General features: G+C 40.8%; 1 protein-coding gene across 1 annotated transcript; it reads right to left on the reverse strand.

Moving 5' to 3' along the window:
* Positions 1–14094: 14094 nt before the first annotated feature.
* On the reverse strand, positions 14095–27357 carry LOC306773827 (cyclin-T2-like; the record flags this gene model as incomplete). Its single annotated transcript, XM_079263753.1, has 9 exons — positions 14095–15923; positions 16012–16082; positions 18208–18371; positions 21908–21953; positions 22090–22152; positions 22356–22416; positions 26271–26399; positions 26493–26574; positions 27200–27357. 9 exons carry the CDS (start codon positions 27355–27357, stop codon positions 14946–14948), a joined length of 1752 nt encoding a protein of 583 aa, XP_079119879.1. The 3' UTR covers positions 14095–14945.

The raw sequence follows: 27357 nt of genomic DNA on the forward strand, positions 1-27357 counted from the left end.
CTCTTCTCTCTGAGTTACTAGCTGCTTTTCTATTACACCTAGAATTGCACACAAACTAAATATATCGTTATAAAAAAACGGCAATGGGAACACCTACATTTTAAGAAGTCTCAAATATCACTAAAATGTTTTTACGCTCTCATTAGATTGTTTTTTCAGATGTTTAGACAGAAATTTATCACAAAAGTGTCATGGAATCACTTTTTCACATTTATGTGTCCCTGGATGTGGAAGGGGGGGGGTCGTGACCAGTTTATTTTCTGTAAAGATGACGCAGTACGGAACAAAGAGCAGCAAATTTCAGTTTTAGAAAAGAAAATGAGGAAGAAAACTTTGAAAAGCCACAGCCAATTCTCCGCAGCAATTAAATAAGCCAAAACCCTAAAATAACGCTACGTGGCTTCCTTGCTTAAGCCGCATTTCTCGTAAAATCTCATCAGCTGGACAGATTTTATGAGAACTGAGGCTAATGCGCTAAACACTGTTAGCCTTGGCTGGAAACACCTGCGAATCACTTTTTTTTTTTTTTTTCGAAACTTAGAAAAATTGTTTTTCTTTTGTGAAAAGATTTAATGGAAACACAGCTATTGTTTTTTAATGTATGATTGGTTATTAGTGGTTCTAGGGTGGGACTTAGCCAAGAGTCAGCTGCATGCCAATTTCGCTTCTTTTTTTTTTATTTTTAAATTTATTGTACAATTTAGCACGTAGTTTCCGGTAAAATGACATCCCTTTTTAAATCTGCAACATACAGTCATGGAAAAAATTAGCCCACCCTTATTTAGGAAAATTTCATATTAATTATTAATGCTAGGTAAAACTAAAGATACATCTGTTTGGAAAACAGGATGGTCTAATAATCTTTTCAACAACCGTAGATTATACCGGCTCTGTTCAAACAATGCCGTTTGATCAGCAGCTCATCGTCTGACAAAGCCAAGACGCCTTTCTGCTCCTGGAACGTCCACGAACATCTGTCTGGCCTCAGCGTCGTCCTCTACAGGAATTCCTAACCACTTAAAACACGTCTGGAGGTCTCTTAAATTTCTGCGAAAGGAGGAGTGATAAATAGCTTTTATACTTAAGTTTTAGAATAAGACTAAATTCCACAAAATGTCAGCACTTCATACCAAAGTGGCGCTCTAAGAATCTTGATAACTGGGTAAAGACAAATCAGGACTGCACTCACTTTTAGTATAGTAATTTTTCCATGTTAAAACGGTGGTTTTGTTTGAACGTATTGACAATGCTCTTATTTTGGACTGATTTTTATTGACAGCCTTGAATGTGTTTTACTTAACTTTACATTTTGGTGTATACTTACGTATTTGTGATTTGTATGTATATATAAAAGCACATATGTGTATATACTTTTAATTTTGCAATGCAATGTAAACTGTACACTTTCTTGTATTGTGTAAAAGCCCAACTAGGGACAAGCATTAAAAATTAGCCTTGGCAAAAATGCTGCAGTATGTGCCATCATTCATGGAGCATACTTGTCCCTATCAAATAAGAATAAAAGGAAACTTGAAACAGCTATTATTGAAATAATAGCAAATGTGAATGCCCATTTATTGAACTATGCTGAATGTTTGAAATGAAATTGCATAAGTATAAGAAATTGGAAAAAAAAAAAATCAAAACAAAACATTTTTTCTAATTGCCCCACATCGGGATTAAACCCATGAACTCCTGTATTTAAGCACACTGACTTCACTCCCTACACCACTAGTACTCTTAGTTGTACCTTGGAAAAAGTGTTGAAATTTTTTCCAATTGGGATGGAAAATTTTTTCCAATTTTTTCACTTCCAGCAGGGTATAATTAGCAGGATTGCAAAAATACGTGCAAGGTAGAACTAAACTCCAGTGAAAATGTGACCTTGTTCAATGTGAAAAACTTCTTTTTAATGTGTTTTAGATTTATCAAAGTGTTAACAAACAACAACGGAGCTGTATGTTAAATGCTGCATTTGAACTCGTACCTTGTGTGTGTACCTGTGCAGAAAATGGACCAATCGCTGAGTTGACTTCCATTTTGTCCAATCACTGGAGAGGATTTTAATGTTTGTCAAAACTGTGTAATTTGAAAAGTTTACATGTTAGAAGGACCTAAAGTCATGGCACACATCTCCTGAATGAGCTGAACAGTTTGATATTTAAATGGTTGAAGTGAGGCAAAAGGTGTAGGAGGAGTAGCGTGCCAAACATTTTGCAGGAAAGACAATGGGGACGAGAACTTGATGAACCGGACACTAGAAACCGGTGCAGAGCTCTGAAACCCTGTCGAAGCAGTTTTCAACTCATTATGCAAAAACTGACCAATGCACAGTGGGTTTGAAAGACTTTCATCCAATCATAAGGCTGAATTAATTTTTCACAAAATGATAAATATCTCAAAAACTACAAAGATTTGAAATGACAAAAGTCGTAGCACACATCTCCCGAAGGAGCTGCAGGGTTTGAGATGTGAATGGTTGAAGTTACCTGAATGGTTCAGGAGGAGTAGCGCGGCAAAGTTTGGCGGAATAATAATAAAAATGGTTGAAAAGGATCCCATGGGCACTCACATCAATAAATAAATTTAACCCTAGAACGCCGAACTCTGTGCTGCCTTCTAGTGGATGTATTGTCTAATAACCCTGCCAACATTAGGGACACATTGGAGTATATAGTCAGTAATAGTTTGCTAAATTTGACACTAACATACCTATTTATGTACGTAAGAGAGCATAAACAGGAGCAGTACAACGCCAGTGTGAACAGGTGTAAAGTAAATAAAGTTCAGAAGATGAAGGACTGGTCTTTGGGGGGTCTTACATATTTTCCACTAGATAGTTTTTCTTCTTGGCATGTGGCTTTAAGCAGCAAAAGATCCACAGTATATTTAACCTCTTCACAAGGTTTTGTTTTTCTGCATCCTGTCCTGAAATATATGAACTATTTTCTTCAAAACCACAAGGGGCTGTTTGTATAATCTTTTCCTGAAAAGCAAACGCATTAAATTAATACAAAGCGTCAGAATCAAGATGTGTCTTATTGTGTCAAAGTAGAAATACTAAAAGACAGTAGAACGTTTAAATAGTTGATTTCCTTTTAAAAGAGTCAAGCAGAGAGAATAGCAGCTCACTTCACCTGTAGCTGTTGGGAGTTTCCCTGCTGCAACACACCTGACGTACATCAGACTGAGCTTGTCATCAAACATCTGTACAGTCTGCTTGTTCCCCATTGATGTGAGTCAGGTGTGTTGCAGCAGGGAAACTCCCAACACTTGCAGAACTACAGCTCTCTAGGACCAATCCCTCATGTAGGAACCGATAAGTAGTTCTAGGAATTTGAGAATACCCAGCCTGATGAGGCCGGAGTCCCACCAGCTCAGGAACACAACGAGGACATAACCAATACATTACATGTAAACAATAAAACCTCCTTCGTCTCCATGGAAACCAGCAGGACCTTTGTGATTCCTTTTAGATAAAGTTATCTGAACAAATTAGAGGTTTTCAAAGCTGAATCAACCTTTTTTTTTTAACCACTAAACAATAGAAGTACGATGTAATTTATGAGATTTTGTCCCACGGTGACGAGACAGCAGAGTCTCTGGACACCTTGTTTGTGACCTTAACTTTGTGACTCGTGGAGTCTGAGCCTTTTCTGCAGTAGCCCCAAAACTATGGAACAGTCTCCCTCTTTCAGTGAGGTCTGCTGGGACTTTAAGGGGTTTTAAATCTCTTTTGAAAACTCATCTTTTTATGTTGGCTTTTAACTCCGGAGAGCAGGAGCACCAGGTCTTTTCTGTCTTATTTTGTCTTCTATTATGTTGTCTTTATTTTAGTGGTTTTAATGTTGATTTATTTTATTTTACCTGTACAGCACTTTGGTTACTTTGAGGCGTGTGAAAGTGCTCTACAAATAAAGTTTGATTTGATTTGTGTGGAGGAATGATCAGAAGCTCCAAGTGGACGGGGATCTTCTGGTGTTTTCCTTCCATTCCTGTATAAAGCTGGTGTTTGGTTTGGATGCTTGCTGGAGTCTCTCAGCTGAGTGTTGCTGTGCTTCATGTTTGAATTGTTGCTTCCGGGTGTGAGCAAACATCTTCTGTATCTCCTGCGGGCTCTTGTGATGCAAAGGTAAACATGGAGCTGCTTTTGTTTGTTCTTATTGGTAAACCACACGGGACCGATTGGTGGATCGCTGTCAGATATTCTGTCGCCCTTCTCCGTTTTCGCCCGTGGAAACAAAAGACGAAAACTTGCGTGCAGTCCCGTCCTGAGCTGGACGCTGGCTGGAAATGATGGTTATTGGATAAATTACTAGAAGACTTCATCATGAGTTTTACTTGTTCAGCAGTTGTTTAGAAGCAGAAATACCACCAATAACCACAACAGAGTATGTACATTAGTTCCGCAGTTACTTACAGTCCCTTTGTATGTTTTAGTTTTAGTTTATTTTGGATCCCCCGATTCTTCCTGGGGTCCGGCACAATTATAACATCAAAAGAAAAACTTGTAAAAAGTGACTCAGCACATCAGCACTTCGGTTCAATCCTGGAATACGAGCTATTTACATCACTAATAGAGGTGGGAAAATTTAATCGAAAAATCGAAAATTGGGATTTTTTTGCTTCACAATTTTAAAATCAATTTTTTTTTTTTTTTGTTAAAAAAATTGATTTCTCGTTTTTAAAATAAATAAACATAATCCATTACAAAATCTTTGTCATTTTTATTGTTTTGATTGATCTTTTAACTTTTCTTCTTGGGCGTTATAGCAGCAGAATGATGGTCTGGCTACTGGGTTGTTTTTCCCAATTGAAATCAAGAAAAATGACAAACAAAATAAAAGTTTTATACAGTTTTTTTTTTTTGCTTTTAATCTACAAAAATGAGCAATATTGAAGAATTGTGAGGATTGCAATTTAAATCAAATCGGAATCAAATCGAATCAGGACAAAAGCATATCGTCACAGCCCTAATCACCAAGTCATCTCTTTACAGCCATTTTTACACAGTAAATGTCATGTCCATTCATGTTACATCGTATCATATAAACAGCAGGTGAATCTTCTGGATATTTCTCCCAGACACACGTGGAGGTTGAGCTCCGTTACACCCACAGATGCTGCGCACACCGAGGCATGAATCACTGCTGAAAGGGGAAGTAGATGGAAAATTACACATTTCAGCAGCAATCCAGTTGTTTATCATCTCGGTGTTCGTTGTGTAATTTGTGACTCAGCATTGCAGCATCACTGGCAGAGGAAAGGATGCACATGTGGCGAAAAGTTTACGCTATATTTAAGCAGTAGTTACAGAATCAAGACACTCTTATCGCATCTTAAAATCAAGGCTAGAGTCGCTATTTTCATCTGTGCTTCTCCGCCTTTAAATATCAATAAGACCTTGGCAGCGCCCCCACCGCTTCACCCTACTGGTGCAAACAGATTTTTATGCTCTGTCGACCCAAATCCAGCTTTGGAAAGCCTCGACTCCCACCTTTCCAATTCAGCTTTCTCAATAACCAACTCATCCTCCTACTCGTACTCCCACACAGCCTCATAATCCATAACGGTTTGTTTCACTGCGGTGCGATGACACCCAGCTGCATCTCCCACAGAAACCTAATGATCCAAATAGCTGTTAGCTCTGTTAAGTACAGGAAGTTTCTAGCAGGTCTACCAGCTTATTATTATTATTATTATTTCTTTCACATTACACCACGTGCTTTGTTGATTAGAAAAATCATTTTTCTGCTGTTATGTCATCGTTAGGTTCACTGGCACACCGTTCTTTTGTGATTTACCTCAACATTTTACTGATTATTTGTAATTATCTGAAAGCTCTGAAGGTGTGTTTTCACTCTGACCTTCGGTGTTGCCCGAAGCTGGTTGCACAACACTTGACTCAGTGTTCAGGCAGACTTCAGATGGACATTAAAGCTCATTTAGAAGCACAAGGCCACCTTCATCCCTGACTTGTAGAAAAGTCTTTGCTCCATCCAGGATGAAGCTACAGCTGCTTTTAGCCACCATTTTCTGAAAATATGGTATATTTTTTTAAAGAGATTAGCCACTAGTTCACTCTGGATTGCTTGAAATAACAACACTTGTGCTTTTATATAGAATGAGCTACATTTATCGTATCCTACATGACTTGTAAACTAAGTAAAACATTATATGCATGTATAACACACATATAGACAGAAGATAAATTTACAGATTAGCAAGTTACAAAAACATACAAACATTAATATTTTACACACATATTTACCTTCAGACTCACAGATGTAATCATTTGGTGCATGAAAAAAACAGTGTGTGCTCAACTTGTCTGATATGTAATAAAAACTACGTTATCGCACAGATGATTCTTCCAGAAGCCTCAAACTTTCACACACACATGGTGCGTTTAGGTGCTGATGGAAAGCTGGGTCATATGCACTCTAGTCTGATGACAGTCCATCCATCCATCCATCCTTCCATCCATCCATGCTTCCATCCATCCTACCATCCATCCATCCATCCATCCTTCCATCCATCCATGCTTCCATCCATCCATCCATCCTTCCATCCATCCTTCCATCCATCCTACCATCCATCCATCCATCCATCCATCCTTCCATGCTTCCATCCATCCATCCATCCTTCCATCCATCCTTCCATCCATCCATCCATCCTACCATCCATCCATCCTTCCATCCATCCATCCTTCCATCCATCCTTCCATCCTTCCATCCATCCTACCATCCATCCATCCTTCCATCCATCCATCCATCCTTCCATCCATCCATCCATCCATCCATCCTTCCATCCATCCATCCATCCTTCCATCCATCCTTCCATCCTACCATCCATCCATCCTTCCATCCATCCATCCTTCCATCCATCCTACCATCCATCCTTCCATCCATCCATCCATCCATCCATCCATCCATCCATCCATCCTTCCATCCTTCCATCCATCCTACCATCCATCCATCCTTCCATCCATCCATGCTTCCATCCATCCATCCATCCTTCCATCCATCCTTCCATCCTTCCATCCATCCTACCATCCATCCATCCTTCCATCCATCCATGCTTCCATCCATCCTTCCATCCATCCTACCATCCATCCATCCTTCCATCCATCCATGCTTCCATCCTTCCATCCATCCTTCCATCCATCCTTCCATCCATCCATCCATCCTACCATCCATCCATCCTTCCATCCATCCATCCATCCTTCCATCCATCCTACCATCCATCCTTCCATCCTTCCATCCATCCATCCATCCTACCATCCATCCTTCCATCCATCCATCCATCCATCCATCCTACCATCCATCCTTCCATCCATCCATCCATCCATCCTACCATCCATCCATCCTTCCATCCATCCATCCTACCATCCAGCCATCCTTTCATCCATCCATCCAACCATCCATCCATCCATCCTACCATCAATCCATTGTCCATCCATCCTACTATCATCCTTCCATCCATCCATCCATCCTACCATCCATCCATCCATCCTTCCATCTAACCATCCATCCATCCATCTGTCCATCCTTCCATCCATCCATGCTTCCATCCATCCATCCATCCTTCCATCCATCCTACCATCCATCCATCCATCCATCCATCCATCCATCCATCCTTCCATCCATCCATGCTTCCATCCATCCTTCCATCCATCCTACCATCCATCCATCCATCCATCCTTCCATCCATCCATGCTTCCATCCATCCATCCATCCTTCCATCCATCCATCCATCCTTCCATCCTTCCATCCATCCATCCATCCTACCATCCATCCTTCCATCCAGCCATCCTTTCATCCATCCATCCATCCATCCTACCATCAATCCATTGTCCATCCATCCTACTGTCATCCTACCATCCATCCATCCTTCCATCCTACCATCCACCCATCCTTTCATACATCCATCCAACCATCCATCCATCCATCCTACCATCAATCCATCGTCCATCCATCCTACTATCATCCTTCCATCCATCCATCCATCCTACCATCCATCCATCCATCCTACCATCCATCCATCCATCCTTCCATCTAACCATCCATCCATCCATCTGTCCATACATCCATCCATCCTTCCATCCAACCATCCTTCCATCCTTCCATTCATCCATCCAACCATCCATCCATCCATCCTTCCATCCATCCATCCATCCAACCATCCATCCATCCATCCATCCATCCAACCACCCTTCCATCCATCCAACCATCCATCCATCCATTACACTAATATGTTTGTTGCTGTAAAATCATAAAACATTTCAAGTTTAAATGTGATGGTTTTATTGTAAAAAGTGCTAAATGTTTTGTCTTATAACATTAGTTTGTCGTAAAAGTTAAGATATTTTGCATTAACATAATAGTTGCATTGTAAGAACTTTTCATGTTTAAATGTGATCATTTTATTGAAAAACATGTAGAAACAAACATATTTTTATTGTATAACGTAAAAACTATTTGCATAATAACATGGGTTTTATTGTAAAAAGTGTAAAACATTGCATTATAACGTAGTAGTGGATTGTGAAAATGTTAAACTTATGACAGTATAACATGATAGTTTTATTGTCGAGTTTTACACTATATTATAGTTTTTAGTAAAAACGTGAAATGTATCGCCTTATAGCATGAGTTTTATCCCAAAACATGTGAAGCTCTTCACTTTTTTAACATGATGGTTTTATTGTAATAAAATCAATTGATTTTTGGTAAAATCGTGAAGCATACATATCCTTTAACATGGTAGTTTTTGCAAAAACATGAAACATTTAATGTTTAAATGTTATATTTTTAATTAAAAACATAAAACGTATCGCCTTATGACATGAGTTTTATCATAAAATGTGAAGAATTTTGCATAATTATGTGATAAGGGTATGGTTAAAAACTGTGAAACATTGAGTTATAACAGTAGTTTTCTGTAGAAATGTTGAACTTGTCATGTTATAATGTGATAGTTTTGGTGGAGAGTTTTGCACTACTATAGTTTTTGGTAAAAATATGAAATGTATCTCCTTATAGGATGAGTTTTATCACAAAACATGTAAAGCTCCTCACATTTTAACATAGTTTTATTGTAATAGCGTCAATTGATTTGGCTTGTAGTTTTTGGTAAAATCCTAAAGCATGTCATGTAACATGGAATTTTTTGTGAAAACATTAAACTTTTTATACTTTTGATTAAAAGTATAAAACTTATCGCCTTATAATGTGAGTTTTTATCATAAAACATGAAGCATTTTGCATAATTACGTAATAAGCATATAGTAAAAAGTGTAAAACATTGAGTTATAACAGTGGTTTACTGTAAAAATGTTGAACTTGCCATGTTACAACGTGATAGTTTTAGTGTAAAAATGTGACACGTATCACCTTTAACATGAGTTTTATTATAAAACGTAAAACATTTTGTATAATTATGTGATAACTGTATAGTAGAAACTGTAAAACATTGAGTAATTACAGTAGTTTACTGTAAAAATGTTGAACTTGCCATGTTACAACGTGATAGTTTTAGTGTAAAAATGTGAAATTTATCACCTTTAACATGAATTTTATCATAAAACGTAAAGCATTTTGTATAAATACATCATGTGATAGTTTTATTGTAAAAGTATTTTATTGTAAAAACATGAAACATCACAATGAGGTTTATCGTAAACACATGAAAAATTTTACGTTATAACATGATAGTTGTAATGTGAAGACATTAAAGTTATTTTTTGTCACTGTTTATTGTGCAAGCACAAAATTGATCAACATTTAAATGTGAAAGTTAACGTAAAAACATTAACCATGCAGCATTATGTAATATTTTTATTACTCGCGTGTTAAGTAGCAGCTCAGCGCTTCTTTATCACATTACCAATCTACCTGCAGAGCTGATTTCCTCTTTACATCCATTACTTTGTGTTTCCAAAACAACAACATGCATGTAATTATTAATATTAACATTGTTGTTCTTCTTTCTGTTGCAGAGGCACTAATGACAAAAGCCAGAACAGTGCATTAACTGAACCATTAGGAGTAAAATCATTATTAGGGGGGTATTTTCTTGGTGTTGTGATTTCAGGGTCATTATGCTCTCCCTAATGAAACAAACCAGCGGAGAGCCTCCATCTCGGCTGTAGCCGTTATCATCACCCTTCAGAGAATAGAAAAAGGAAAACACTTCAGCAGCAGGCTAATTAAAACCAGAGAGGTCTGAATGAGGAGGCCAAACAACCCACACAGGTGGTGAGCACATCACTGAGTGTGTGTGAGGGGCTTTAGTGCATCATGTTCATGCATGTGTGTGAAGAAGCAATTCATGTTTTTTTTTTCTTCTCTTTATTATTTGGAGGTGTGTGAGGTTGATGTTGAGTGTGTGTGTGTGTGTGTGTGTGTGTGTGTGTTTGAGGAGCTCTGCATTCATTTTAATGGCTCCAGCGCTGCTGTCGCTTCGTCCTGCCGCCTCCATCGCTGTCAGGAAGGACCCGGCTCTCATCTGACAGGATCCCGCTCAAATAGGCCATCGGTGCTCCATAATTAGTTCAAATGTCGAATCTGGTGAATTATTGATGATTGGGGACGGGTGTGGAGGAAGACATCTCGCATCAACTGCATGTTTTTTGGTTTTTTTTTTCTTTTTAAAGACATCTGGTGATGTGAGGCCGTGAATCTCTGGTGTGGAGGCCGGCGGTGGAATAAACTGGGGTAGTTATGGGAATAATTACAGACTAAAAACTGGCAAATAATGTCTTGTTTTTCATTAAGAACATCTGGCTGGAGAGAGCGTGAAAGCTTTTTTTCATTACCACGTTAAAAATAATAATAAATGGACACCTTCAGCAGTATTTGGACACTAAAAGTAAACCACACCATGAAGACGGGGGGCTAATTTATGCTCCTGCCAATCATTGCATATAATTGTGCTAGCATGGTATAATAGCAGCTCAGACCCAGCCATTTTTCCCCCTCCGGCTCTATCTCAGGTACTTAGAGGGGTTTCCATCAGCTCATGATTTTTCAAGAGAGACCTCTCAGACAGAAATGACAATGGACTTTCAATGACTTATAATTATGCCACTTTCCTGCACAATTTCCTGGGCATCATTTGCATTAAATCTCACACGGGTGTGAGAGCAGCACACACTGCTCTGCAGAGGCCCTTTGATCAGCTCCAGAGCTGAAATTACCCAGAGCTCTGACACTTCCTGGAACGTCTGCAGGCCCCCGCCGTCCCACAGTTATCTGAATCTGTTAATTAGATGGATCAAGTCCAAAGTTTGTGGGAGTACGAGCTGACACGTGTGTGTGATTGTTGTGACTGAGGATCACAAAGTGTGTGGAGAGGCACTTTTGGATTTATGCTGTGAAAAACCGGCGTCCTTACTTCCAAGGTTATTCAACGCTCTTGTTTGCTTTCTTTCTCTTTTTTTTTTGATTTTCTAAATTCCTCAAAAAGCAGGAAATGATGCTGAATGTGTAGATGTGCAAAGGGACAAAGGTAATACTGCCATCTAGTGGACATAGGGAAGAACTACGAGCTGCGTTGTGACTGTAGAGAAATGTTTGCCATGTCTGAACGTGTTCTTTGTCTTTTCTCATTCTTGTTTATGTTTCTTTACCTCCCAAGTAAAGACCATGACCTGAAGGAGAAAACCTCTTCAAATCATCTTAACTTAATAAGTCATTAACTTTAAATCTGCTGCCTCAGACGCTGAAGCAATCACTTGTGTGTGGGACTTTCGTTTGGTGCACGTCTATAAATGCTTCTTTTTCTCGTAATTAGGGGCTTGGATGATGTTTTCCTTTCAGATGCTTTTGTTGCTCACAAAGCAGCTCCCATCCCTTCCTCTCTGCGGATTTTTGAGCGGTAGGCGTCTCTTATTCAGTTCAAGAGGCTGCTGAAAATAAATCATCACCCTCCCACCAGTATGTCCAGATGGTTGATTTTTTACCAGTCCTTCTGCTGAATTTCCCCATTGTCTTCCAGGCTAAAATTAGAAGGTAATACTCGCTGAAAACGCAGCGTTTGCTCAGATGGAGCTGGTTAATTATCAAGATCTGGATTTGTGTGCCACCCGCAAACGAACCACTGAGGCTGTATTGTTTGAGGTTCGAGGCCAAATCTCACAGCTGAAAAACCAAAGGACCAAATAGCAGGTTTCATCCTCAAAGATTTCTCTTTTTGTCTCATTTGCTATAAAAAAAAAAAAAAGCCTCAGAATACTACTGAGGACTGGAAATGTGGTCATTTAATGTGATCATTATAGCAAGTTACAACTGAGCAAGCAGTTTACTATTATATAAGTAAAATGATGGCAAGACACAACCTTTATGTACCATTTTGACGAGAATTTCCTTTGGCAGCGTTTGACAAATGACTGTTTTATCTTCAAATGCAGCAAGGGCTTAAATTCATTGAGGAGAAAATCCAGTGTTGTGAGGCTTGGATTAAACCATCTGCGTGATCTGGCAGTTTCTGCATGCCTAATGTATACTGAAAGCCAAAATGAAGGGCTTAAACTTTCCTTTTCTGCTGTTTTTTATAACATGACGGTGAGTCGAGGCCATTTCAAATGTTCTGTTCTTGATTTCATAACATGAAGACTTAAGACTGCTTAGATGGGAGAAGAAAGAGGGCACTGCAGGTGGCATGCTGGAAATGGAAAATCAGTCCTGTTGTGTCACCTCAACCGTTAAAATGTCTAGTTTTAGACACGCTGTGAGTTTTTGGGAGACGTTTTCATTCAGGTGTGTGAGATGAAGAGTGTAGCTTACCAATGGTAGGAGACGAGGGGCCAAGTGGGGAGACTGGACAACTCTATAGTGTAAATGTTTAAAAAAAAAAGCATTAATCTAAATCAGTATATTTACCGGGGAAACATGCTGAAATGTTTTTGTCCTTTTACTTGGTTTGGTATGATTCTGTGTTCACCTTTTTAAATATAATTATATTTTCTAATGAAAAAAAAAAGCACATAAAAAAAGCCTGATTTTAAAAAATTACAAAACGAGACTAAAATAGAAGTTCTGAATGATGCCAAATGAATCATTTGGGAGCCAACTTGAAGAGTTGAGTCAAAAGACCCAAATCTTTGAAAAGAGCTGAATTTTCCATCTTGTCTCCTGTTTACCTTCTTTTCTTTCAGTCCAGCAATTAAATGTAAATTTATTAATGATTTTAGGATAAAATGATTAGGATAAAAGAAATGAGTTTAAGAGCGGAGGGGAGTTTAATATCCAGGACTCTTCATCTATCCATCCATTTTTCTCGATTTACCAGATCGACTGGTAAATCGAGAGCTTCGCCTTCTGGCTCAGCTCCTTCTACAGCACGACAGACCTGCGCAGTCTGCATTACTGCAGACGCCGCACTAATTCATCTGTCTATCTCGCGCTCCATCCTTCCCTCACTCGTCAACAAGACCCCGAGACATTTAAACTCCTCCACTTGAGGCAGGACCTGACTCCCGACCCGGAGAGGGCAATCCACCCTATTCCGGCTGAGGACTGTGGTCTCAGATTTGGAGGTGCTGATTCTCATCCCAGCCGCTTCACACTCTGCTGCGAATCACTCAAGCGAGAGCTGGAGATCACGACCAGATGAAGCCAACAGGACCACGTCATCTGCAAAAAGCAGGGACCCAATCCTGAGGCCACCGAGCCGGATCCCCTCAACACCTCGGCTGTGCCTAGAAATTCTGTCCATAGAAGTCACAAGTGTCGAACCCCAGTGCTAGAGGGCCGGTATCCTGAAGGTTTTTGTTGTCTCCATGCTCCAACACACCTGACCAAAACTTAAAAACAGGTTGACAAGAAGCTGCTGGATGCATTTGATTCGAATCAGCTGCATTGGTAGAGGGAAACAACCAAAACCTGCCAGACACCGGCCCTCGAGGACTGGAGTTTGACATAAGTTATGAACAGAATCGGTGATGAAGGGCAGCCTTGGCGGAGTCCAGCCCTCACCGGAAACGAATCCTTACCCAGCCTCTCGGGACTCTTCTTACCAAAGCAAATTTTTTCAGCACAACAGGATAAATAAACAGGAAAAAAGTCACTTTGCATCTTTATTTCGGCTCCAAGTACATAAGGATATGTTGATCAATACACAGTCTGCTTTGGATTTCAATACAATGGAGAAAAGTTCGGACTGATGCAATAAACCGACAGTTTACTTGTGACACTACAGTCCTATGTACACAATCTTAATTTAAAGATCTGTATTTTCTGATCATTTACATTTATCATAGTGAATAGCAGTTGACTAGGTACAATCACAAGGCCATTTTCAGTTTCAGCCGCTAAATCTCGAATGCACGTTCACAGCAGATGTAACGTAAACTTTATTCGTAGCTCTATGATGAGTGTGCGCATGTTCGCGCGCGGCCTCGGCGCTTCCAATAGATGTCGAATGTTGTCAGCCTCACAATTTGCGTTTGATTGGAGCTGCTGATGCTCTCCGAAATACAAGCAGACCATATTTCCTAGTTGTCGGGATACCAGAGTTCTGCTTGTCTGTATCGGCTGACGGAGCAGGCGATACCGCAGAACAGGTCATGGAAAACGGAGGAAGATTTGTTCTTTATATCAAAAAAGTTCAAGACCTGAGATTTTTAGTGGAACGAAATGTTTTAACATAAAAAAGTGTAAACTGTCACAATGGTAAATACAAACCATCTTCCCTTTTGGTGACTGACGACATGCAGGAACATTTAAATCTGCTTTTTTTGTCCAGTCGCGTTCTTAAAAATTCTAGTTTCCGTGTTTGCGAACACGTCGCGATGCATTTACTGTGCATGGGACAGCTTGAGGAGGAGGATCGTCGGCGTGTCGACACAACCGAGGGAGATGCAAAATTCAGATAACTTAAGACAAATAAAATCACTTTTTAAAACTCATAAAACAGGAGAACACCTCATCAGTCTCGGAGAGTTACAAGTTCATTCCTTGGGCACTTAGTAAAGAGTCCAGCATGTCGAATGTGTTTTTGTAGTCAGTGTGTTGGCCGTTGGACATCAGCATGCCGTTTGTTCCGTCGTGGTGCTGCTCCATCGTCCTCTGGCCGCCGTCTGAGTAGTGGGACGAGCTTAGGCCTCCTTTGGAGGACCTGCTGCTCTTGGACGAGTGGTGATGGTGGTTGCCGGCGTCGGAGTGCGGCCTCTTCCGAGACGAGCCGGAGGAGCTGCCGTCGCTGTAGTGGCTGCCGGGAGCTCGGCCAGACAGGGAGGCGCTGTTTGAGCTGAGGGAATACGAGTGACCGTGTTTTGAGTGGCGGTGACCACTGTGCTCTTTGTGTTTGTCTTTGCTGGACAGGGTCCCGCCCTGCTCCGAGCCGCCGTGGCGCTCCGACGAAACTTTGATTCGCATTTTGATTTCCTCGCCGGTTGCGGAGCCGTTCTCGGCGTAGAGCCGAGGCTTTTTGGAGCCGGACTTTTCTCGTCTGCCGTCGCCCGACTGGTGGCCCTGCTGTTGCTGGGAGCGCTTCTTGTGGTGGTGGGAGGACGTAGGCGGGGGGGCGTACACGTCCTCCTTCGCCACGCCCTGCAGGGCCATCTCGGCCGCTTGTTTCTCTCGGTACTTTTCCAGAGTCAAGACTTTCTGCGAGCGCGAAAAAGCAGCGGCGTTCACGCCGAGCTGCTGCTGTTCGCTCGACCCGCCTGCAGCTTTGTGCTTGTGTTTGACCAGTGTAAAGTCTGAGTGGGCGGGCTGGGAGTACTGGTCGCTGAGTGGCTGGTACAAGGCGTAAGGGGCTGCGATGGCGCTCAGGGTGGGCATGTCCGAAGAGTCTGATGCTGACGTGGAGGGGAAGAAGGAGTTGGTGACACCAGGAAGACTTTCCAAGGACGTCCCCTGGAAGGCGGTGTCCACCGCCGAGCCCTCCGTCTTTGGTTTCTTAGCGGCTTGAATGGCCTGCAGGACAAAACGGGACAATTAAACACGGACAGAAGCAGTTGCCTCTTCAGAAACTACAGCGTGCAGCGCTGCCTTCATGACGTACCCTCCAGTTCCGTATTCTCTTCAGCTTGCTGGGTGTCCTCTCCAGGATCTGAAGAAACTCGTGAGTGAGCTCTGAAACAGAGACGAGTCGTTTCATTCCCTCACAAACGCTCGCACATGGACTTCTACACCACGTTACAGATGATTCTGCATGCAGGATTTCACCCAGAGACGTGTGGGTTTTAGTTTTTCTAGTAGATTTATTTGGTTTCTTCGTCTGTTCAGATGAACGATTATCTCCGGTTGGATCGTTGAGAGGAAACAGAATGAGTTTGTTTTATATTAAGGCGAAAAATCTTTCTGCAAATGAGGTGTGAAAACATCGGACATAAAGCGAAGTCTTCGTCCAGTAAAACCAGTCTGCAGCTCATGCTGCTTCATACAGCTGTCTGGTCTTCCTGAAGCAGCGATCACACATGAGGACCATAGACCGTATATGAAAGATGGACGGAGCTTCCGGCGGTTAAAAGTGAAGCCTATGAGGAAGTGCATAAAACTGCAGTTCCCTCTTCATCCACTAGGGGCTGCAAAACAGAGCGAATCCCCATAGACTCCCATGTTAAAAAGACCAACTTCACAGCAGAAACATGTTTACAGCCTGGAACAAAAATCCATTTTAAGTTTAACAGGTCAGGTTTACCTTCATGACAACTGTGGGGGAGTGAATTTTTTTCTAAATTCCCCGTTTAAAAGTAATTTAATCTCGAAGTTTGGCATATTTAGGGGCGTGTCCTTTTGATTGACAGGTACCCGATCTCCAACTTCAAGTCAGAAAAATGTAGAACAACCGCTGTTTTTAGCCGGTTAACAACGTGACTTAGCTTTAGCCCGCTTACTTCCATTAGCTGGTTAGCTCCTGTTATCTCTGGGTTAGCTCGGTTAGCTCTTTGCTACATGCTGCTCGGAGTTCGCTGGATGTCAATCATCCACCATGACGCTCACAGCCCCCCTCTCAGCTCCACCTCTTTGCCCATATTTGTATTTTCCGGGCAAGACGACACGTATGCCCCTGCTAAGATGGCGATGGTAGGAACCACCCATCAAGCTTCTATTCAGCTCTTCAGAAACCTACGGGTGATGTCACAGAGGCTACGTCCATCTCTTCATATACAGTCTATGATGACTTATTTCCAACCCGTTTTATTAGCTGATGAACGTCACGCTGCACTTGACAAAATATTAAAGTGGCTCTATGATGCCACTTCCAGTTTTCTGAGCTTTCTACAGTGTTTCAGTGTAAAATACTCATCTGACATGTGAGCGGTGCCACTTTTATCACCTAAACGCATGTTTGAGTTTTCCAGAACTCTCTACATTTGGGGTAGAGACTCAGTGATTGGTCAGCTTCTCTAGGTTGTGCACGTTCACGAGAAGAAAGCCACGCCCACCTTCACTGCTCAGTAACAGCTGACCAATCAGACGCAGCTGCAGGCAGGACAGTGGGCGGAGCTTTCTCTGTTGACTTGTTTCTGACAGACGCAGATCGGAGGTTCAATACAAGATGAATGAAGAGGTTTGTGAAAAATGCTTGATTATTTCTTCCCCTTCTGGAGTTAAATATTAAAATAAATCAGACTGAATAGACACACTTCAAGCTGCCACATCGGCGAGGTGGTGGTGGGCTGATTGGTTTGGTATGGAATCATGGCGAGTGAGATGGTGGTCTCTGATAAATCCGTCCAGTTTGAAAGGAAGAAGCGTTCGGTCCGTACTGCAGAAGCACCAGCTGGGCGTTTAGCTGCTTCGCGTATAAAAGGAGGAAATTAATGATGTCATGGCAACAAGGCCGGTCGCTAAGTGACTGAAAAAGGGCGTCGGTCCTCTGACCTCAACCCAAGGAAGATCTATGAGGGTGGCGGGGCACAAGACCTCCAAACATCTACTCCTGGAGGAATTTCTGGTCAAGAAGAGCCAGACAGAAACTATCCGTGTACTTCCAGATTCAGTGATACGAGATGTCAGAGCCGGTCTCCATGGTGACAGAAAAGATGTTTGTATGATTGGTTTATTGAAAAATCTACATCATGAAAAATTGAGAGGAATAAACCTTTTCAGTTCTTTCCAACCCGTTCTATATTAATTTCCTTTGGTTATTTAGGAGAAAATAAAATAAAAATCGTCTGGAACGATGCGCGTTTATAATATAACCATGTAAATCATGTTTTTAACTCCAAAGACAGAAGATGGAGGCTCGTACCATCCAGCAGCTGCAGCGTCACGGTGCGGTCCACATACTCCCACCAGTGCTTCCCATCTGTAGACACGGGGATCTCCCAGTTGGACCACTTACAGGCCAGATGGATGCAGACACATGCAACAACTGTGGGCCTGTACTGCAGGCAGAAGGTGGTGAGGTGCAAACTGCAGGAGGAGACAAACACCACCAGCATGCTTCTGTCAGCTCAGAGGGGCTTCACACCAACAAACACACATTTTACACAACGACGACTAAGTTTATTTAAATGATCAACAAATCTCAGCTCGTCATCCACACCGGCTTACCTTCCAGAGCCGGAAAGAGCTACGTTTGTTAGGACATGTTTCTAAACGTTCACAGATACTCAGCCTGCTCCTGCTCATTATGCTTTACTGTTACAGGTAATGTTTCTCAATCTCTCCATGTGAAACAAATCTAAAATTTGACAACGAAATGGAACATCGTCAGCCGTAAAATCAGCGTTTTAATTACAATCCCATAATTTCACCAAAGCATGTACAGTGAGAGACTGAGAAACACAGTCACTGGTGGGTTTAAAGTCTTCTGGGGTTAATTTCCCTCACATCGTACATCCTGTTGACCAAACGACACTGCAAACTGCCGCTGGAGGTAAACAACACCAGGAAGTTGGTCTGGGCCCATAGTTATCAAGTGTTTCTGAATCAGGAAGAGGAGCGGGACGCAGGAGACTTGAGATGTGTCGAGTATGTCTCAGTTTGAAGACCTGGAGGTCAATATAAATACTGTGGTTTACTTTAATTTATAGTTCAGGTCTGACAGCATATAAAAATAAAACTGATGTAATGATTTTACACGCGGTTTGTCAGACCTATTTGATCACTTTATGGCAAAATGCGTCTTTTCCGCCCCCTGCTGGATACATCCTGCAACAACACAAAGCTTTCTTTGGTGACGCTTTAAAGCAGGGGTGTCCAGATCCGGTCCTCGAGGGCCACAATCCTGCAGGGTTTCCATGCATCCCTGCTCCAACACACCTGACTTAAATGAATCAGTCACTGTGCAGAACGTCACTGGATCTGATTAATGTGAGCCAGGTGTGTCGGGAAATGTGCTGAAAACCTGCAATGCGCCCTGCAATCGACCCCAAGGACCAGATCCAGACACCCCTGATTTAAAGCATTAAAAATCCTCCATTTACACTTCTGAGTCTCAGCATCGTCATACGAAGACATCACGTCTTTGCTCGTCTGCACCATATTACTGCAACCTGTTACCATTTACTTTTATATTTATATCTACATCATATATAAAAAATATATATATAATAAATGTATATATTTATAAATTATTTTATTTACTGGCTCTCCTAGCCCAAACAGAAGACATCTCTAAAAAGTCCAGTTGATTTCCAGTCATTTTTTTTTTTACATCTACGTAGCAAAATGTGTGTAAATGCTGGAAATTTTCCCTGTGCAGAACGAACCTGCCTTTTCCCTGCTAACTGAAGGTATAAAAAGCTCCAGCTGCCTGCAGAGTAGAGACTACATGTTTATTAAATGGCCCTGAAACCCAGTAGGAAATATATACTTGATGTGTTATGGTCTATGAAACTCTCCAGAAGATCGTAGCTTTATGTTTTATAACTCGTACAAACTGGTAACCACTAAACGCATAACGATGTAAATCTCCAGTTTGATCCTGAGGATTTTTTATGCTATATTTTGGTTTTATTTACTATTTATTCCTTTTGTTTAATTATTTTACTTTTACTCCTTGTATGATCTCGTTTTGTGTTATTTATTTATCTCTTAATATTTGGCTGATGTACAGCACTTTGTCCCAACTTTGGCTGTTTCAAAGGGCTTTATCAATAAAGTTGAGACATTAAACGATATATCAGTGAATTAAACACATCCATATTAAAATTAAAAAATGAATCAAAATATAGTTTTCACATTTTTTATTCCTATTTTTCCTATTCCTATTCCTATTTTTATTTAAAGTCATGTATTCAGATACATGACTTTAAAATTAAATAATTGTTTTCATGTTCAGAACAGAGGCGTATTGAGTTACTACGCGGAGGAGTAACATGGTTGGACGTTTCCTCCAGAAACGCCGAGTAGAGCCCGGCTTCTGGTTAGCGACGTGGCTAACGACGGATTTAGGGACAAACCAGAGCTTGAAAACTCTCCTCTGTTGTTAAAATCCATCGCAGTCAAGTCTTTAAACGGACAAAGACACATTTGAGCGTCAGAGATGCTCGCTTTAGCTCCGCCCGCTAGTCCCGCCCCCGTCACATGTAAACAGACAGGTATTCCCCCTAAAAACTAGTTCTGGATAAACTCTGACCCTAGAATCCCTGCTGAAAGCACAAAGACCTTATTTCCCAACAGTGTTTATCATTTTTATTTTACATAAGGCCATAAAAAAGGACTTTATTGTATTCATATATTTAAAAACAAAATGTGTAAAAGGCTCAATAGGTTTAGCGTTTTATTACCGACACATGCCGAGGCCTCGCAACTAAAGTACAAAATGATACTGTAGATTAAATTAATATTTGTAAAGTTTGAATAATTATATTTAATATTCCCTGCCTGATAACATGTACCTATAAGTATCTGTATTTATGCCACTTGTTTCGATTTAAGAATCTTTTATTGAAGAATTTACTGGAAATATTTTTTATTTTTAATATTATTTATTTTAATATTTATTGAAGAATTTACTGGAAATATTTTTTATTTTTAATATTTATTTTAATATTTATTGAAGAATTTACTGGAAATATTTATTTTTATTATTTTAATATTGAAGAATTTATTGAAAATATTCATTTTATTTTTCCTTATCATTATTTATTTTAATATTTATTGAAGAATTTACTGGAAATATTTATTTTATTCTTCTTCTTCTTATTATTATTATTTATTTGAATATTTATTAAAGAATTTACTTAAAGTTTTTTGTTTAATTTTAAACGTCATTAAACACCAAAGTGAAGCAGGTTTATGTCCTTCATGCTTGATAAAAACAGGCCCAGATTTCAAACTCTTGAGGAAATAATCTGATTTGTACAAACTTTGTGTCACACGCAGCTCAAACTCCTTTCTTTGTGCAACAAACCTTCAAATCATCAACAGATGAATGTCGTTCTGCCACCATCCTCCCTCTCTAATTACCAATAATCCTCTCACACACAAACATTTTAACACATTAGCAAATAAACACAGTTTAATCTACAGAAAGAAGCTTTTAGTTTGCAGTATAGTTTGGTTTTCCACTCTTAGCTCCTCTGGGTTAAAAAAAAAAAAAAAGAAGAAGCAAAAATTAAGGACAAATTAATAAAGAACTGAACTATACTTACCAAGACACTCTAAAAGTTTAAGTATCTTTAGTGGCAATCTATATTCAGGCTACCATTTGAGCTTTTTTTTCTTTTCTCTTTCTTTTTTAATGACATGTGCACTCCGTACCAAGCAACCTCGAGAGGTAAACAGCACCACTACACTCCGCATTTTGCATTCAACCCCTCTGCGCCAACACAGAGCCCTTGTACAATACACCGCACACTGCAGCCCGGCCGGTACTTCCCAGCAGAGGGGGTTCCCAGGATCCGGGTGCAGACAGGGCGTTGGACACAGGAAGGGGGACCCTGCAGGACAGGAAGCTATAGTGTGCCATTACAGTGCAATAATGGGAACAGGATAATAACCTGTTGGTAGCCATGAAATAGGAAGTCTGTGCCAAATCCTTGCTTGCTGCAAAAGAAGAAGAAGACTTACTTTAGAAGATTTGCATTTGTGTGATACTTAAATAACGTGGCTGAAGGGGGAACGCGTGGTTCTGTACGGGGGAAATAACACCGGGTAAAACATGAGAAAAGGTGGGAAATACCTCGCACTAGCTGGGAACATCTCACAACATCTGTATGAGGATGATCAACTGTTATTTCAAAACCTGTTAAAAAAAAAAAAAAAAAACAAGAAAAAAGCTGATCAGTCAGAGGAAAAGTCAACAAGCTACGTCATCTTTTAAATATCTAAACACGCAACTTCTGTCAACGCGCCCATGCGGGACTTGTGCAACGGCAGAATCTGCAGCTTACGGCTGAGACAGCCAGTTTCCATGGAAACGGCTGGTACAGTGTGTGCAGAGCTCACCCAGCGTTTGCAGCACTATCGTTTCCAGCACTACTAGCTCTTGTGCCTGCAGCTGGAATGCCTGTAAAAGATCAATAATGAAGAATTAAAGCCAGAAAATGAGCTTTTCAGAAACCACGACGACGCAAAGACGCTCGCTTACGTGCACGTCAAAGTCCCGTAACCGGAGGCTACAAGATAACCTGATCAGCTGTTGTTCTCGTGGGCTCTTTCAGATTACAACGTAGTGATTTAAGACTCAAATATCCTGGTTTTTATTTATTTATCACAAAACTTCTGATGCTAAAAAGCCTGCAAAGTGATCCTCATTCCCACTAAAGGGGCTCCGTGCGTGATGGGAACCTGCACATGTTTTTATGTTTGACACAAAGACATTAAAAGTGTCTCGCAATCAGATAACTGACACTACGTGAAGGGTTCAGATTATGACGTTTACGTCAGTAGTGCCTAACCTGGGCTCCCAAAGAGCACCGGGACTGTAACGTTGTTCAGAACTCAGTCATTTTTAGACCTTTGGTCTAAAACGTGGCTCCATGTACCGAGGTTTAATGACATCAGTGAGAAAGTTTTTCGGTTTTTCCTGCAGCATCAAACGTGAAGAAAAGGGAAAATAAACTTTCAGGCTAAACGCTGATATTTAGCATAAGGTTGGTTTTATAAAACGACTGAAGACTCGTTCAGGATGCAGTCGATGGCGAGAAGCTAGCTGGTTTCAGCACGGGCAGAGGCTGCGGCACATTGCACAAAGGGACGCTTTAAACACTTATTTTAAAAATGTTTTACAATCAATTTTCATGCTAGAATATTGATATTTCAGTCATTTGTGGGTAAATATGTAGTTTACCTTGAACTGGAACACAGTGGAAAGTAACTAATATCAGCATCTTGTTTAAGTCGTTACAATAAATATCTGTAAGAGTTCAGCTGGGAGGGATTCGCGTCACCAGGACCCTCTCAGTTCAACAGGCTTACATACAACAGTTGCAGAGTTGACGGTCATTTATTATCGAGTAAATGGGGAAAAAATCCACTGTTTGGTTCCAAAAATAAAAATATAATTATTCTTATTTATTTAGACTGATGGTTAACTAAATATTTTCACTGGTGCTGAAAAACATGCACAAGTTGTATCATTATATATTTATTTATGCATTTTACTGGTATTTTTATTTAAGTATTCTATAAAAATGTAACTAAACCTTTTTTTCTTAAATGTAGCTGCTTTGAAAATGATTTTCTAATCACATTGTTATAAAGTATTGGTACTGGATCGGTATCGATGATACTGGCTTCATTTGGATTCGGTATCAGGTGGGAATGAAAACCAGCAGCCCCGCAGATCGTTACCCGGGAAAGAAAGTGGGTTGGTGACCACTGGTCTGCACGATCGCCTGAATAATCTGACAAGTCCAGAGATTATTGGTGTGCATGTTGATGTGTCTCCTCTATGCTTAGAGACCCAAACATTTCCAGAGTAAGTTTGTTTAGCAGGTGTTACATAACAGGTTAGGAGTTTCCCCGCAGCTCAAGTTCCTGCACACGCCGTGCATAAAAACCGTCATCTGCATGCTCCTTCTGCTGCTCTGTTCCAGCTTTATATGGACCTACGTAATTACAGAAATCTGAGCAGCAGAAGGACACAGCTGGTGAAGATGATGAAGTTCACCACACAAGCCAGGCTGTTAAATGTTCGGATTTTCGTCAGACTTTTCTGAGCTGAGCTGCTGCGTGTCGTTTATTTTATTGACAGCTCAGGAAATAGTCTCAAACTGTGAATTTAGGACGTAAACTTGTCAACGTGAGACTAATCTGCATCAACGCTGCGTGCATGATCCGTGTTCAAACCCTTTTATGTCCCATAAACTCACAAAAGAGTTCATCACGTCTCATGAAAAGCAAAATAAAGGGAATATAAATGACATGTCACTAAAACTTTGCAGCTGAAATGAAGAGTAATCTTTCTGAAATTTTCCAGATTCCACAAGAAGGAAACAAGCATAAAAAGAACAGAGGGTAAAAACATTTGTCTTTGCATCTGACAGACAAAAATAAGCAAACCTGACATTAAAAAGCAGCTTTAAACCTAAATATCTGGAGTAAAAACAGCAGACGATAACAAGCCATCTAAACATCCACCACTAACTATGTGCGTTTTGGTCGTTGTCCCTCTTTAACAAACAAAAAGGACCAAGTCTGGTGCAATCAGTCCACCTGTGGACTATCTGAGTTGTAAATCCAAACATTTCTCCCTGCTGAGCTTTCAGCTGTTTAAACCAGGACACAAGGTCACGATGAATAAACATCTACTGTATGAGACAACCAGCAGATTCTACGTTACGTAACAAACAAGTCTGAGTGTTTGTGTACGTTTCAGTCATCCTGAAAGCTTGCAGTAAGGCAGCGTTTCTTAAATCCGGTCCTCAGGCCGCCCTGCCCTTCATGTTTTATAGGTTATAGGACTGGGCGATTAATCGGATTTTAATCTCAACTACGATCTGGGTTTTCAACGATCAAAAAAATAAAAGGGTGCGATTATTTTTCTCTTTGCAGTTTCCTCTCCTGCTGTCTTCAGCTGCTAATCGAGCGTCTCTGGCATTGCAGCGCTGTGCTGTAAACTCCTCCCACAGCCGCTTTGCTTTCATTCAGACACTGTTGCCAACTTGGCGACTTTCTCGCTAAATCTGGAGACTTTTTTTGTTAAAAGCGACAAATCTAGCAACTTTTACTGGAGTTATTAGAGACTTTTCTGGTGTTTTGGCGACTGACTTGAAGGCACATATTGTTCTGCAGTTACTGTAAGGAAGGATCAGCGGGAGCCTCTCCCGTCCTAAAGCACTCCCAGGCGGCCAGTCTCAGTCGGCTCCGGCTGCAGGTCAATGTAGAATAACTGCAGTAGGTTGTGGAAGTTCACCTAAACATAGTTTATACCATTGTCAGTGACAACTGGCTGCATTATTTTCCTATACATAGTTCGGCGAGTTAAACACTGTAACATCCCTCCGTTACGGGGCGTTACCATAGCAACGTGTTAATCAGCTGGTTCAGATCAGCCGTCTGTTAACAGGTGAATGAGAGAAACGTGCTGCAGCCTGACAGCGGTTGTTTGGCATAAAACGTACACCGAGGCCAACATGAAATAGTTCCTATATAAGCGGTAAAAGCGGATTAAACGACTCGGAACCGTCCATTAGACGGTTATAATGCACGACACGGAGTCGAGAACACAACATCGCGCAGCCTTGTTTAAAAATACTGAATAATTGTGTTAAATAATCAAGATCTCAATTTCAGTCTAAATAATCGTGATTATAATTTTTTGTCATAATCGAGCAGCGCTAACAGCCAACCCTACTTCAACACACCTGAATGAAATAAAGGGCTCATTAACAGGCTGCAAAGAACTTGATGAGGAAGTTCAATAACACAACTCAGGTGCTTTGGAGGAGGATTATGTCTAAAACAAGCAGGGCAGGGGGGACCTGAGGACCGGATTGAGAACCACTGCATAAAGACAACTGGACCTTTCCCTTCAGTCTTCACTTCTGGCTCCAGGTGTGTGCGTAACTGACACGCTAAACCCACATGGTGACCAATATCTGAGCTGCACGTGGCCCCAGCTGGAGAAGATGACTAAACAGAAACCACGCAAACCCTGCCGCCAAGCAGACTTAGCTGAACTGAACAGGGCTTTCAGAGGAGAAGTTAAACACCCAGATGCTTCGATTTAAGCTGTAAGCACCTAAACATCGGCTTTTAGTGCCAAGAAACAGACAAGAACGACAAAGTCAGAGAGGTATAGCTTCTAGCAAAGCTGTTTCCAAAGGTGTTATGATCACAGTATGATGCAGCACGCATCATTCATCAAGTCTAGCCTGAAATGAAAGCAGATTAACTTCATTAAGACGAGACACTCACACTGCTTTTAGTGTCTAGGGCTGGCTCTTGTGGGTTAATAAAGGCATGAGCGATTTTAATGACATGCTCCAGCTTCCTGGGCTGCTCCTCAACTTTGGCTGCCAAGAATAACGTGGTCTGGGAAATTATCTGTACAGAAGAGAGGAGAAAAATAAACACAACATATCACTTTCCATAACATGAAGCACCAGAAACTACAAGCCAAACTGTGTGAACACTTACATTTCTGTGGAATTTGGTGAAGGAGTGAATCATATAAAACCTATGCATATAAACTATAGCAGTGTTAATAATTAATTGCGATCTGGAAAGAAATATTAAGGAAATCCATGGATGATGTGCAGTGATAAGAGCATTAACATCAGCAGGGTAAAGGCATGTTTAACACAGGAAAACCGGTCCTAAAAATAAAACCTTTAACTTCAGACTGATCATCAATGTATAGATCTGTTTAAAAGGTCAAGTTAAGCCTTAAATACAGACACGGAAACAGTTTGTATTTGTTTGTGTCCGTAATAAAAACAAAGACACGAAGCAAACAATGGAGTCTGTAATCTGAAGAGATCAGACAAAAGCTAAGCTAGTTAGCAGGCCGGAGCTCCTGCAGATCATCAGAGACATCGATTTAGTCCGATTAAAGTTACTGGGAAGCTTGGTGTATGGTAGTGGAAGACCAGATCGTGCCTATAAAAGGTAAATATGCAAAATAAAAGGTAAATATGTAAAATAAAAGGAGCTTTGTAGTCGCACGCTGTTTGTAAGATGATGCTAGCAGCAGCTAGCCGGCTGCGTCTTTTTTTTCTCTAATTTTGTAATTATTATTGTTTTGTTTTTTTAAAAATATTTATTTATTTATTTATTTTAATCATTTTTTTTCTTTCTTTTTCTTATTTCTTTCTTTTTTTCCGGCTGCGTCTCAGAAAGGATACACGTTGAGTCTCTGGCCGATGTCCTGGATTAGGTTGGCGGCTTGCTGCCGGTAGGAGAGCTCCCTGTCTGCCTCGATTCCGCAGCGTCGAGACGGCGTGTTTTCCAGCTGGTCCCGGGTAAAGAGCCATTTCGTAGAGGGCCCCCGGTGCACCGCCAT

The sequence above is a fragment of the Telmatherina bonti genome (genome assembly GCF_933228915.1).
Source record: "Telmatherina bonti genome assembly, chromosome: 24".
Lineage (NCBI taxonomy): Eukaryota > Metazoa > Chordata > Actinopteri > Atheriniformes > Telmatherinidae > Telmatherina > Telmatherina bonti.